The sequence below is a fragment of the Macrobrachium nipponense genome, chromosome 7 (genome assembly GCF_015104395.2).
Source record: "Macrobrachium nipponense isolate FS-2020 chromosome 7, ASM1510439v2, whole genome shotgun sequence".
In the NCBI taxonomy this organism is placed as follows: Eukaryota; Metazoa; Arthropoda; class Malacostraca; order Decapoda; family Palaemonidae; genus Macrobrachium; species Macrobrachium nipponense.
The window spans coordinates 113,120,027-113,134,457 of NC_061109.1; the positions used below are offsets into that span (position 1 = coordinate 113,120,027).

Genomic DNA, 14,431 nt, shown 5'->3' on the forward strand with positions numbered 1-14,431 from the left:
GAAACATTTTCAGCCAGACACTTAAACAAACTACAGGAGCATTGTGGGTCACCTGAACCTCAAGCAAAACTCTGGCACTTAACAAAACTAACTAATGCATGACCCAAAACCTCATTATGACATTGTATACCTACACCAAAAGGATATAAATACAAACAAATACAAATGAGACATGATACACCTGATCCAACAAAGCTGTCAGTAGTGATGCGAAGCAGTTATTCAAAGAAAACAGCTGTACAGTTCCTACAAACACCAACATGGTAGTAACAACTAAAATGACACTTACATCTGAAGAAGGAAGAATATACACAACAATTATGGAATTAGAAAAATTAAGTAAACATTAAAAATGGGATACATGATATCCTAGGCCTAGGGTATACAGATGAAAAAAAGAAAAATATGAAAATCCAAGATCAAAATTAACAATTTTCAGAAGCAGAAGCAGCATGTTAATTGTCTTATAGACACAGAAAAAAGACTTGACCACCACCATTACCACAAACGCTACCCAAATGCTGGCCAAGTGAGGATTCTTCTTTCTTTTGTATCACTGCAAAATCAGGCTCATGTAAATTGATGGGCTTGGGTTAATCAAAAAGTAATTGAGATTTAAGAAACTTACCTGAATATTGCCACCTTTAATAGTTGTAATACCACTAGCTCGTTCTTGTTTTCCTACTTCCACCTCTTCAAAATGTTCTTTTTTAGCAATTTCTGCAAGCTGCTTGGCACGTTTTGATCCAGTGATGCATTCAATATCATCCAGGTTGAGTTGACTTAGATCCTTTCCTCGAGTGAACTTTTTATAACTGGAGAAAATATAATTTCAATATTCATTTTCATACAATAAAACAGAGAAACAAAACAGTATACGTAATTTACATATGCAAAAATTACAAAGACTTCTTCATATATACTGTATGTACATATCCTAGTCAACTAATAAATTTAATCTAAAAGAGTGTATTTGAAATACATATTCTGGAATATAAAACTCTATTTCTTGTCTTAACCTTTCCCTGAGTACAATGCACAAATCACAACCTTACTTAAGCCCATCACTTTGGTATTGTGAAACACAGTTACACAACTAATGAGATCAGGTGGGTCCATTAACGGTCAATTAACAAGAGAGGATATACCACAATCCAACACCCATGATAATCAGTTTTGCCTCACATTCCAGAGGACATAAAACAGGACAGACCTGGATGTTTATGTCATTTGTAATAAGTAATACAATTGACACTAATGCATTGCTTTTCTCCTTCTCCTGCCTTTGCAAATCATATTCACTTGTCCTTACAACTCTTTTTATAATTTTGCTTTGCTTTTCAATATCTGTTATGATTTTCTTGCATAATTTTTTTCTATAAATACTTAAATTTTCTTTCTTCAATGTCTAAGCTTATATTAATGTACAGTAACTGTGGATCAATGCATTCAGTAATACGCAATAATGTATATCATGAATATGACAAATTTGAAGCTATATTTCTAATTGTCCTTCATTAAAACAGTACATCAATAAAACATCTTGGGGGGGGGGGGGGGGGGGGGGGTTAAATATTACCTGAAAACAGATGTAAATAAGAAAATATTCATATTCAAAATTATACTTTTCATACTTAACCCCTCACTAGGGAACAGCTTGGCACCATCACAGTCCTTTGCACAATCACATTCCCTGAACCAATCATTATTGATTTTGAGGGTAAAATAAATCTGTATTTTACCAACTAATTTAGAAACTTTATCATAGAAAAATAAAACATGATATCGTATCTGTAAACTTGAAAAGCAAAATAGGGCTTTATGATGGGATTATGTAATATGGTCAGGCAGTCGAGACTTCAAGACAAAGTGGGGGGGAAAAAATTCCCTCAGAATACATAATAATAATATAATAATAATAATCTACCAAAGTACCAGTTGTGCCTATGGATTGAAAATTATATACTTTACCCTGAATTCTAGAAATTTTACTTACTGCAATCTTGCATTAGAATTTTTGGATAGAGCTTCCAACGATGTGTGTTTTGAGGCTTTGCAATCCACATTCACTTCATTGTTTGGGGCATCACTGCAAGGGGAACTGGCTCTACTATTATTTTCACTATTTAGGGTGGCCAGAACTTCCTCAAAGCCTTCATAGTGTTTTATCCATTCATCATCTTTTCCTTTGTACCCAAGACCTGTAGGAAAAATTCAAATAATGGTTTCCATCAGTGAAAAACTTAAATTCATTAAGAAGATTCATGCATATACTAAATTAAGTCTGAATTACACAAAACAATGCCTTCAAACTACAACAACAGTCCATTCAAATCTGGAATTAGATACCATACAGAATTTTACTAATTATTTGTTAATTATTAAAGTCACTTAATTTTAACAAATCATCAACAAAGTGTATATAATTATATATATATATATATATATAATCTCTATATATATATATATTATATATATTATATATATATCATTATTTATTAATATAATTATAATATGTGTGTATATATATATATATATAATATTATATATATATATATCTATATATAGTATATATATATATATATATATATAATATGATTATATTATAGATAAATATAGATAATAAATATATATTAATATATAGATGTAGATATATAAATGAATTTTATATATTGGATATATATCATAATATAATATATATATAATATTATAAATATAATATATATATATCTTATATATACGTACATATCACCACATATCCAACTTCCCGTGTCTCTTATTTTTCACTCTGTGGATATGTGTGATAAATGAATCACGTGCTAAAGTGATTATAATCATATATATATATATATATATATATATATATATATATATATATAAATATATATATATATATATATAGTATATAGTATATATAGATATATATAGATAGATATATATATAAATATATACTATATATATATATATACAATATATATCTATATATATATACAATATATATCATAATATATTTCTTATATATTATATATATAATATTATATTTTATATTAATATATATATATAGATATATATAGATATTATCTATATCATAATCTATATAATAATTATAATTATTAAATTATATATATAGATATATATATATATATATATATATATATACATAGATATAGACAGATATATTAGATATATATATATATATATCTATATATATATATATTATATGGATTTATAATACACATCTAATATATAATATATTAATCCCATATAATATATAATAATAAATATAAAATATATATATAATAATATAATATAAATATATAGTATATATATATATATATATATATATATATATCTATATAATATATATAATATATATATAGATCTAGAATATAGATATATAGAATATATATATATATATATATGTATTATTATATATATATATATATATATATATTATATGTAGATATATATAGATATATATATGATATATATATAGATATATATATATAATAATATATATATATATATATATATAGATAATATATATATATATATTATATATATATAGATATATACATATATAAAATATATATAATATATTTATAGATATATATATTTTAATACGTATATATAATATTATATATATATATATATATAAGTGGGCGCTGAAAGTCTTTGCACCCCTGAAGGCTGCGCAAAGACTTTCAGCGTCTTAAAGAATCCTCCATAATCAGTCACGGAAAATGCCTGAGAGAAAAAATGACTAATTGGCACCTTTTATTGTTTCCACTGTGTCCTTGATTAAGGAAACAATAACTGATCAGTAGCTCATTAGCCGTGGTGTAAGTCGGTTTGTTTTGCTGGCACTCCTGTCAGGATTTGTTCGTCTCGTGGTGTTGCCCTTGTGTTGCCAATCCCTGTGCCTTTATGCGTAATGGTGGGTCCTTATACTTCTAGGGATGATCATGTAAGGGTCATTCAGTGCTTTGAATTCGGGTTAAATACCGCTGAAATTGTGCGGCAGACGGATTTGAAGCGTCGAACAGTTCAGAACATTGTTGCGAGGTACAAGGCGTCAGGGAAGAAAGAGGTACCTCTTCCCGCCAAGAAGTCTGGGAGGCCCCTGTTGCTGTCTGAACGATCTATTTCGCTACTGAGAAGGGAAGCAGAGCTTAATCCTTCACACAGCGCTCGTCAATTCAGGGAAGAAAACCCTGAAATTTTAGGAAAGTGTAAAAGTACGTACTTTACAGACGTACTTGTCATGCAAGTTGGGATTCAAGAGTGTTGTGGCTCCTAAGAAGAGCAAGCTAACTGACGCCCATATTAAGAAACACGAAAGTTTTTTTTTTTTTTTCATAGATTTGGTAAATGGGACGTTAATAACTGGAAAAAAGTGTTGTTCACTGACGAATCCACATTCCATTGCTCGGCAAGCACCTCAACGAAAGTTGGCGAAGTCCCCGCCTTAACAAGTGCAGTGACAAACTTATTCGTCCTCGTGAAAAGTTTCCCAAAACTTTTTTGATGGTATGAGGTTCTATGGGTTATGAGGGAGTTGGGGAATTGTGTATATTTGAAAATAATGAACGAGTGAACCAGCACATTTATTACGTTGTGCTAAATGAATTATTTAGAGGGAGCTTTGAGAAGACAGGTGCTTCAATTCTTCAGCAAGACGGCGCACGGTGCCACACAACGCCATTGATTAGGAACTGGTTGCAGGATTGTGGTGGAGCTTTTAAGTGACTGGCCCCCAAATTCCCCTGATTTTAGTCCCATGAGAAATCTGTGGTCGATCATTAAAAAACGTTTGCAGAAGGTTGACTGCTCCAATATCGAGAAACTCAAAGCCGCCATCATCGCTGCTTGGAACAGTATCGAACCAGAGATCTGTCAGCACCTCATTGAAAGTGTTCCCCGACGGCTGAAGGCAGCTAAAGAGAACAAATTTGGTGCTACCAAATACTAGAAAGTCTAAGGTAAACTGACACACCATTTTCAATATCTTTACTAAATTTTTGCATTCCTTTTACAGGTCGAAGAAGGCTGCGCGTGTGTATGGCGTTTGCCTAAATTGCACTGGGGTGTAAAGACTTTCGGCGCCTTATTTATATATACATTTATATATATACAATATTATATATATATATATATATATATATATATATAGATATATATATAATATATATAGATATATATATAATCTATATATAGATATATATATCTCATATATAGATATATATATCTCTATATAGATATATATATCTCTATAGAGATATATATAGATAGATAGATAGATATAGATATATATATATATATATATATATATATATATATATATATATTATATATATATATATATATATATATATATATATATAGATATATATATATAGATATGATATATATATATATAGATATAGATATATATATATATATATATTATATATATATATATATATATATATATATATATATATATCGTATATATATATATAGATATAGATATGTTGTATATAAATATATATAACATATATATATAATAATATATATATAACCTATACATATATATAATATATTTATACATAATATATATACGTATATATATATCATATATATATATATATATATATATATATATATATTATATATATATATATATATAATATATATAAAAATATATATATATATATATATATATATATATATATATATATATATATATATCATTTCATTCATTCAAAATAATAAAAGAAAGATCCCACCGGGAAAATCGTGATTAATGGCTGGTCAGCAAGAGCTCACAAAATAAATTTTTCACAAATTTGTATTTTTCATAGCTAACAAACCTGAGGTCTTAACAATAGGATAATCTTCTCACGTAAGCTGGAAACCAGTTAAAACAATCAAAGATTGTAAGTAAAAAATCTGTGGAATCTGGCAACTCATGCATATACGAGGTGGATGCTTGTTTGTTTTGTTTGTTTGTATGGTTTTTACATTGCATGGAACCAGTGGTTATTCAGCAACGGGACCAACGGCTTTACGTGACTTCCGAACCACATTGAAAGTGAATTTCTACCACCAGAAATACACATCTCTAACACCTCAATGGAATGCCCGAGAATCGAACTCGCAGCCACTGAGGTGGCAGGTCAAGACCATACCGATCACGCCACTGAGGCACCTGGTCACCACCCAGGTATAGAACCTTGTGACACATCAGTCTTTCCCCCAACCCAGGAAAAAAGTGAGAAGGGCAGTTACAGGAAGGCAGTAAACGTTAAGACCTTAGGTTTGTTAGCTATGAAAAATACAAACTGGTTAAAAAGAAAACTCTGACTCTTCAAGTAACAAAACATATAAGCTACAGGGGTTTGCTACCACTCCTCACTCCCCTTGCTAAAGAGAGAGGAGTTTTTGCTACTGAATAGCAGATTTATCTATTGCATAGTCACATTGCCAAACTTCCACCAGGTATGACCACCTTACTCACCTGTATCAGACCTAGATCCAGCACATGACATGTCTATTCTAAAACCTGCCTGTAGGAAGAAGAAAGGAACAAAGAGAAAGAAAGAGACCAGCCAACTCAACTCATTCTCTCTTCCACACCATCATCTTAGGTAAGATACGAATTGCCTGTGAGGGGCACTAGGTGAATTACACCACCTGCTGGGCAGCCACCACAGGACCTACGGAAAAAGTGTCCAAAGACCTGTGGGCAACGTTCTTCAGGTAAAAGGAAGTGAACGTGGAATGATGCAACCAAGAACCAGCCTTCAAAATCCTATGAACAGAAGTTTTTCTTAATTGCCAGAGAGGAACTTATACGTACCTCTGATGTCACGTGCTCTAGCCTGCACAGACTCAGTGACAGAACTACAAAGAGAGGAGTGAGCCTGTTTAATCGCCTCAAGCAACCATAATGAAATTGTGTTCTTGGACACCTCCCTTCTGGATCAACCAGTGCTAACAAAAAGTCTATGACACCTAGGTCTTAGGTGACGAGTCCTTTTAAGATAGCATCGTAGAGCTCTGATGGGACAAAGCTGGAGCTCTTGCAGATCCTTGTCCACAAGGTCATTCAGTGAGGGAATGGAAAATGAGGCAAATCTGTCATGCACCGAGGGATTCTGGATCTTAGCCACAATACCCAAGAAGCGAAGGCCAACAGAAAAACTGTCTTCAGAGTCAGATCTCTGTCTGATGATCGATGCAGGGCTCAAAAGGAGCTCAAGTGAGACTTCTCAGGACAAGAGAAAGATCCCATGCGGGCGGCTTGAGTTCTCTTGGAGAACAGGACTTTGAAACTCCTGAACAACAAGATTTCCCAGGATGAAGAGATGTCCATGTCTTTCAGACGCAACACCAAACCCAAGGCTGCTCTGTAGCCTCTGATAACCGAAATAGAAAGACCTTTCTCTTCCCTGAGGAAGATAAACAAATCTGCTATCCGCTGAACAGAAGCTCTGAGTGGAGAGATACCCCGTTGACAACACCATTCACAGTAGACTACCCATTTCCCTTGGTAAACTGCTGAAGAGGATTTCCTGAGATAACCGGACAGCCAGCCCGCAGCCTTTTGAGAAAAACCTCTCGCTTGGAAGAGATACTTGATAATCTTCAGCCATGAAGAGAGGGATTCTACTGGTGAAATCTTTCGACATGAGGCTGACAAAACAGTAGCCGCCATGGGGGAATCTCCCTCGGAACCTCTGACAAAAGACACAGAAGATCCGGGAACCACTCCGCTTGAGGCCACAGAGGAGCCACTAAGGTCATCCTGAGATTTTGAGAGCTCATTACCCTGTTCAGAACTTAATGGATCAGGTAAAATGAAGGGAAGGCGTACACCTTGAGGTTGCCCAGAGGGGGCTGTATGGCTTCCTCTGTTAGAGCAAGAGGATGCAGGACCACTGAACAGTAAACCTCCAGCTTCCTGTTGAAGCAAGTGGCGAAGACATCTAGCATAAGCCTTCCCCAAACATGAAAAAGCCTATCCACTACATCCTGATACAGAGACCACTCTATACCCTGGATTGGTTCTGATGACTCAGCTTGACGGCTACCACATTCCTCAGACCTGGAATTTACCTGGCAGAGAGCTTCACTGAATTGTTGATAGCCCAATGGTGCTACTTAACTGTCAACGAATGGAGCTGACAAGACACCAGGTCCCCCTGCTTGTTCACATAGGCGACAACTGCGGTGTTGTTGGACGTCAGAACAACCGAATGACCCTCTACCTTCTCCTAAAACTCCTGTAAACCTAGGAAAGCTGCCTTTAACTCCAAAACGTTGATGTGCAGCAGCTTCTCTTCTGCACTCCAAGTGCCTGAGAAAAGATCTTCCAGATGAGCACCCCAACTGGTGATGGAAGCATCCGAAAACAGGAGAAAGTCTGGAGGGGGAGAACACAAGAGGGAATCCTACCAAGAGATTCCGGTCGCCCAATCACCAACAAAGGTCTTCCCTCACCTCCTCTGACAGAGGCACTCTCTGCAGAAGGGAATCCCCTGCTGGGGACCAGAAGTCCTTCTGTCTCACTGCAGAGACCAAAGATGAAGGCAACCATGAGGGATCAGCTTCTCCAGAGAAGAAAAAATCCTTAGGAGGACCTGCCACTGGTGACCTGGCTGTTCGGGCTGTGACAGGAATACATGTACCACTGACCAAACCCTTGACGCTGCCGTATCCACAGACATACTTAGATAGAGAGCTGTGTGGCTGTTGACCAGATTGGACTTTTCCAGGTTTACTACTATGCCTCACTCCTGATGAAGCTGAAGATGATAATCTCTGTCTTGAAGCAACTTCTCCCTGGAGCTTGCCAAGGCCAGCCAGTCGTCAAGGTATCTTAGCAAGCGAATCCCTTGAGCATGAGCCCATGTCGAGACGAGAGCAAAGACCCTTGTGAACACCTGAAGGGTCATAGTCACCCCGAAGCAAAAGACCTTTCAGAGTGAAGCGAAGGAGCTTCCTGGACAAAGGGTGAACCGGAATCTGGAAGTAAGCAACCTTCAAGTCTAATGACCGTAAGAAGTCATTGTCTCTTATCGCTGCCAACACTATCCGGGGCGTCTCCATCCTGAACCTCATCTTCCTGACAAAGAGATTCAGATTGGAAAGGTCAATTACTGGTCTCCAGTCAACCGTAGCTTTTGGAACCAGGAAAATTCAACTGTAAAACCCCACAGAAGGACGCTGTACTTCTTCCACTGCACCCTTTTTTCAGCATCTTCAACTCTTCCCCTCGAAGGCCTAAATACTTCGGGGAGTCGTAAGCATACATCCAGTTGAGAAAGGGTCTGTCCAAGAGAGGGGGAGAGAAGTTGAAGGGTAGTAGGTATCCCACCTGAAGAACATCCACTACCCATGGCAAGGGAGAGGCGCCCACTCTGCTGACAACCCCCTCTGCCCGTTCCTCTAGAGTCCCTCCCAGGCTTGTAGGGGCAGGATTGAAAGGGACACTATTGCTGTTTTGTCTTGGGCTGTGAAGGAGACTGAGAGACTCTCACAAAAGCCGAACGCCTAGATGACTTGACAGGAGAAGACCATCTTGCTTATTGTTGAGGGGGATAGAGGACGAGAACGAGCCTTCGACTTGGACACTGCATGAGAGACCACCTTATCTTTAGTATCTACTCGTCGCCGGTCGACTGTATCTTCTAACTGGGTCCTAGGGAAAAGAAACTGAGAATCAAGGAGGTCCCCATTCGAAACCCACAAACATGCACAATTGAAAACACAAAGAAACACAGGTAAACAAAGCAACCGGATTGGAAGGATAGCAAAAGCATCTAATCTCCAAGGCGGCCAAAGAAAGACTGATACGTCACAAGGTTCTATGCCTGGTCAGTGACCAGCCTCCACCTCGTATACGCATGAGTTGTCAGATTCCACAGAGTCCTTGCTTACAATCTTTGATTGTTTTAACTGGTTTCCAGCTGGCACAAGACAATTTATCATACTGTAAAGACCAAAGGTTTGTTCCACATATGAACAACATACATTTTCATTGGAAGATGACCGAAAGCAAAGTGGAGTGTTTACATTCAGACAGGTGGGCCTACCTGCCTACCAGACAGTAGTTACTGCCTTACCACCTTGTTCAAGAATTTAACGGCCATATTCCAGCCTACGCTGAAAGTAATTCCTAATGTAAAGGATCGAGGGTTTGTATAACGTGTAGGAACAAACATAAATTCTTATGAGATATTAACAAACTTAGCATGCAAATATACCTAGGATAATACAAAGGGTTTCTATAGAGGGAGAAATTATATCTATATTTAAGAAACCAACAATGATAGTCATCCAAATAAAAATAAAAATATAAAAATAAAATAACCTTGCCTTTCGTGTTGTCTTTTATGCGAACTGAAATGTGGTCTTTGTCACCTTGCTCATCTTTTCCAAGACCTTTACCTTTAGACCATCCCATCTTCTCCATCAGCTTTTGTCCAAACTTATTGTCATCTGAAATAATATACAGTAACATTTGACATAAATATATACATACTACATATAGTACTACAGTACTACACAAATGAAGGCTCCACCAATATATATAGACTAGCTATATAAACATGTCTGTGCAAGTATGACAGTACTTCTTATCATAACAGTTAAGAGGGGGAATAAAAATCAGAACAAAAGGTGAAGTATAATCAGTATTGCCAGACGCATAAGATGAGAATAAACATGCACACATTCAAAAGGGCTGGGCCAAGATACAGAATACAAAAATTACTACTCACTGAATGTGCAGAATTAACATATACTTATTAAGGAGTGGCAACAACATTGAGCAGTCTCATTGTTTGTTTGTTTGTTTGTATGGTGTTTTTACGTTGCATGGAACCAGTGGTTATTCAGCAACGGGACCAATGGCTTTACGTGTCTTCCGATCCACGTCGAGAGTGAACTTCTATCACCAGAAATACACATCTCTCACTCCTCAATGGAATGGCCGAGAATCGAACCTGCGACCACCAAGGTGAGAAGCAAACACCAAACCAACCACGCCACTGAGGCGCTTAGTCTCATTGTTGTAATGTATGTACTATTATGTATAAATACATACATTAACCCCTCATTTAACTGTACTAATGTGTCCAAAAAGGTAGAAGTACAGTCAGCCAACGAATAATTGGCATAGTTTCTTAGTTCGCTGTTTGCTATGAAAATATTGCCATATACAGGTGACAGATTATTTACTTATAAAAAAATAATATTTCCATTCAAAGATGTTAATGGCTACTTGAAATAAATTAAAATGGAATTCAGTAGATTTATTCAACATATCAAAGATATATACTTGTTTTGCAAAGTAAGGAAAATATATACCCATGAGCCAATGAATTCTAATTCTATTCTCAACTAATACTTCGTGACAGCAATGGCATAAGCGTTTGGAAGTTGACTGTACTGCTGCTTGAGTCTTAACCCAACACATCGTACAGTACTGGGGTGTCGTCACTTCGTCACTTCGTCACTTACAGCCGACACATAACACAATATTAATCTGCTTCATTTGATTATTCCCCTTTCGCCATGTTTTCCTTTTTTCTTGTCCTTTTCGTTATTGCTCCACATAATTTACTCAGACCTATCTCAAGTCAAAATGCAATCATAAAAAAAATCAAACAAATACAATTTGGTCTTTATTTTTCTAATTCCTTGCATATCATCCTGTTTCACCCGGACACGTCGAAAAGCTGTGGGAGTCAAAGCTGATGAATACATTAACATGAAAGACTTACTTTCATAAGAGCTCTCTTGGGTTAATCTTTCTGTAGCTATTCATTTTTTCTAAATAGAAATTAATTCATTAAATTTAGTTTCACATGTATGCCTAGACCTATTGCTATAAGCATAAGTAGCTGAAAGGATAGAAAATATGAAAGGATACTTTCTCGTTTAAATCTAGTATTTCAGATATTTACAATAAAAACCTACTGCTACAATCAGGGATTGTTTTTGACAGCTGCAACAATCAAATTTTCTTGCTGTCTTGTGGTGCTTTGATATGTTCCACTTCTAGGCCTTTTTTCTAAATTTTGCCATACTCTAAATAATTTTATTCACCTATGTATGATTCTCTTTGGTATTAAGTCTTCTTGATATCTCTTTAACAAGAACTTGCACCAATGCAGTGCTATAGTACTTGTCTCTCGCTGAGCAAGGGATGTTTCTTTGACTGATAAATGACACAATGACATTTGATTCCCGACCACATCACGACATCAAAAACAATAGAGTGAGGTCAATGGTTCACACTATTGAGGTTATCTTTGTTTTTTTTTTAAATCTTTGATAGCATTTTGTGAGTTTCCAAAGTTTTCTGTAAAATTTAACAAATGGAATCATTCAATTACCATCAGCTTTATATTGAAATGATAACATAAGGACTATGTTTATGTGATACTACTAGTGATAGGTGTCTCCTATCTATAGACACGCTAATTTTACTTATTTCCCCGGTTTGGTGTAAGTCTTATACCCAGTTTGGAGGGTAAACACATACCAATTGGCAACACTGATAAACAATTGAAGAGTGCGAAGAATGCCGTAGGTACCGTTCACGAGCAAAACTGTTGATATTTGAGTCAGGAATCTAGTTACTTTTTCAACAACGATATTTTCAAATTAATAATCATGAATATGTAAAAATATTTATGCAATTCATGACCTTATACTGCCGTTTAACTATTTATTTAAATAATTATCTAGTGCACGCTTCATCTTCTTCTTACAAAAATTGTAGTTTCCTTAAAAATGTAGTGGTTCGAAGTCGGTGTTTACAATTGTTGTGATGAAAGTGCCCTAGCGTCTATGGGTACAATTGGTGTGCGGATTTAGCACAGGAAATGGGAAGTTTGTTGACACAAGCGACTCTGAAAACATAAAGATGGCATCAATCTTCGAAATATTTATAGTTGTAAGTAAGAATTTCGGATCACCTGAAGATTAGCGACCCCTAATACCTCCCCTGAAGAAAATCGACGCCAATATTTTCCTCCTGAAGAAAAGTGACCTCAATATTTTCCACCTGAAGATAAACGACCCCTGCTTGATGGTGTCTTCAATCTTCAGGTGACCCACTTTAGCTCATAATTTTATAGAAAAAAAGGAGAAAAAAATATAGATATATAGCTAGGGTAAAAAACCGCATGATACAGGGGTGGACCATGTACGATCAATGTGTACAACCCCAAGAAAAGTACATTATAACGCGTCCTGACACCGGAGTAGAGGTCTTTAGCTCCGTTTCTCACCAACAACAAGTCGCGACTGATGCCCATCTCCGATGTCAGTACGCGTTATAATGTACTTTTTTTGGGGTTGTACACATTGATCGTACATGGCCCACCCCTGTACCATGCGGTTTTTTACCCTATTCATTAAAATACTTTATTAAACATTTGTTAAAAACACAAATTTAGACAAACAATCAATAGTTAATTAAAAGCGTATTGTCTTGCAATTTCAGTACAAAAATAATCAAACCTACTGTAACCCCTGTGGCTAGCACGCGCAGGGCAACATTACCTCTTGCTAGAACATACCGAGCTTGCCAAGAATCTTAAAATATGCAGATAAGGCGCGAAGCGCCGTTCCGCTACGGCCTTACTGTAACCCCTGTTAGCTAATTCCTCACCTTAAGAAAAGCGACCCCAATACCTATTTTCCACCTGAAGAAAAGCAAACCCCGCGTGTGTTGGGGTCGCTTTTCTTCAGGTGATCCAAAATTTCGAAAGCGTCATGAAGGTAGTGTGCACTGCGTATGGCCACACTTTTCATTACCCTCTGTTTAATCTAAAATATGGCCTTAATTTCTAACTTTGGAGAAAATACCTAGTAGGTAGCTAGGACCTAGAGTAGTACCTAGGTAGTTGGTACTTACCGTTAGCCCACAACGCTCCTCTTGGATTCAACGACCATTTCTGTCTCCTCCGAGGCTCTGCTAACATAGCCATTATTGTAGTTTACCTTCGTACGCAATTTTGAGAATGATTAAAGAATTTTGGTTGATGTATTACATAATCAAATCTGCCACACAAATAACCCGACTGGCACAACTGTGACTGCTGCCATGTGCAGTGCCACCATTTCACGAAACCATTACCTCTGTACCGGCACTCCCTAAATCTTGAAGCTTCTCACTTTCTTCTACTCCATTGAGGCAACGTTGTCTTATTATTCCGTAGTGGATTTAGATACCCTTCGATTATTTGTTTTCAATATATTTTAGTAAAGAAAGTTTAGTTAGGCGGACGTGCTTTAAATGTGTTCAACAGAGAACGTCTCTGTCACTTGTGACAAACAACTTTATACATTTTATACTTAGTTTTTCTCATTATGTATTCAGTTCTTAAGATAATAACTTTCTACCAACACTATTTAAGCCTTGCCCAAATTT

The 14,431-nt window shown here is 36.0% G+C and overlaps 1 protein-coding gene across 2 annotated transcripts in view; it reads right to left on the reverse strand.

The window, feature by feature from the left end:
* The window catches only part of LOC135217096 (PIN2/TERF1-interacting telomerase inhibitor 1-like), a 68,564-nt gene extending 54,434 nt beyond the window's left edge, over window positions 1–14,130 (reverse strand). The window contains exons 1-5 of one of the 2 annotated variants that reach the window (XM_064252785.1): window positions 13,916–14,104; window positions 12,765–12,905; window positions 10,363–10,485; window positions 1,997–2,201; window positions 629–815 (exon numbers count right to left, since the gene is read on the reverse strand). In XM_064252785.1, coding sequence (XP_064108855.1) covers window positions 629–815; window positions 1,997–2,201; window positions 10,363–10,459 — 489 coding nt within the window. In that variant the 5' untranslated portion in view covers window positions 10,460–10,485; window positions 12,765–12,905; window positions 13,916–14,104. Of the gene's footprint in view, window positions 1–628; window positions 816–1,996; window positions 2,202–10,362; window positions 10,486–12,764; window positions 12,906–13,915 lie in introns of both variants that reach the window. The other variant, XM_064252784.1, reaches the window with a different exon arrangement.
* Window positions 14,131–14,431: the final 301 nt, after the last annotated feature.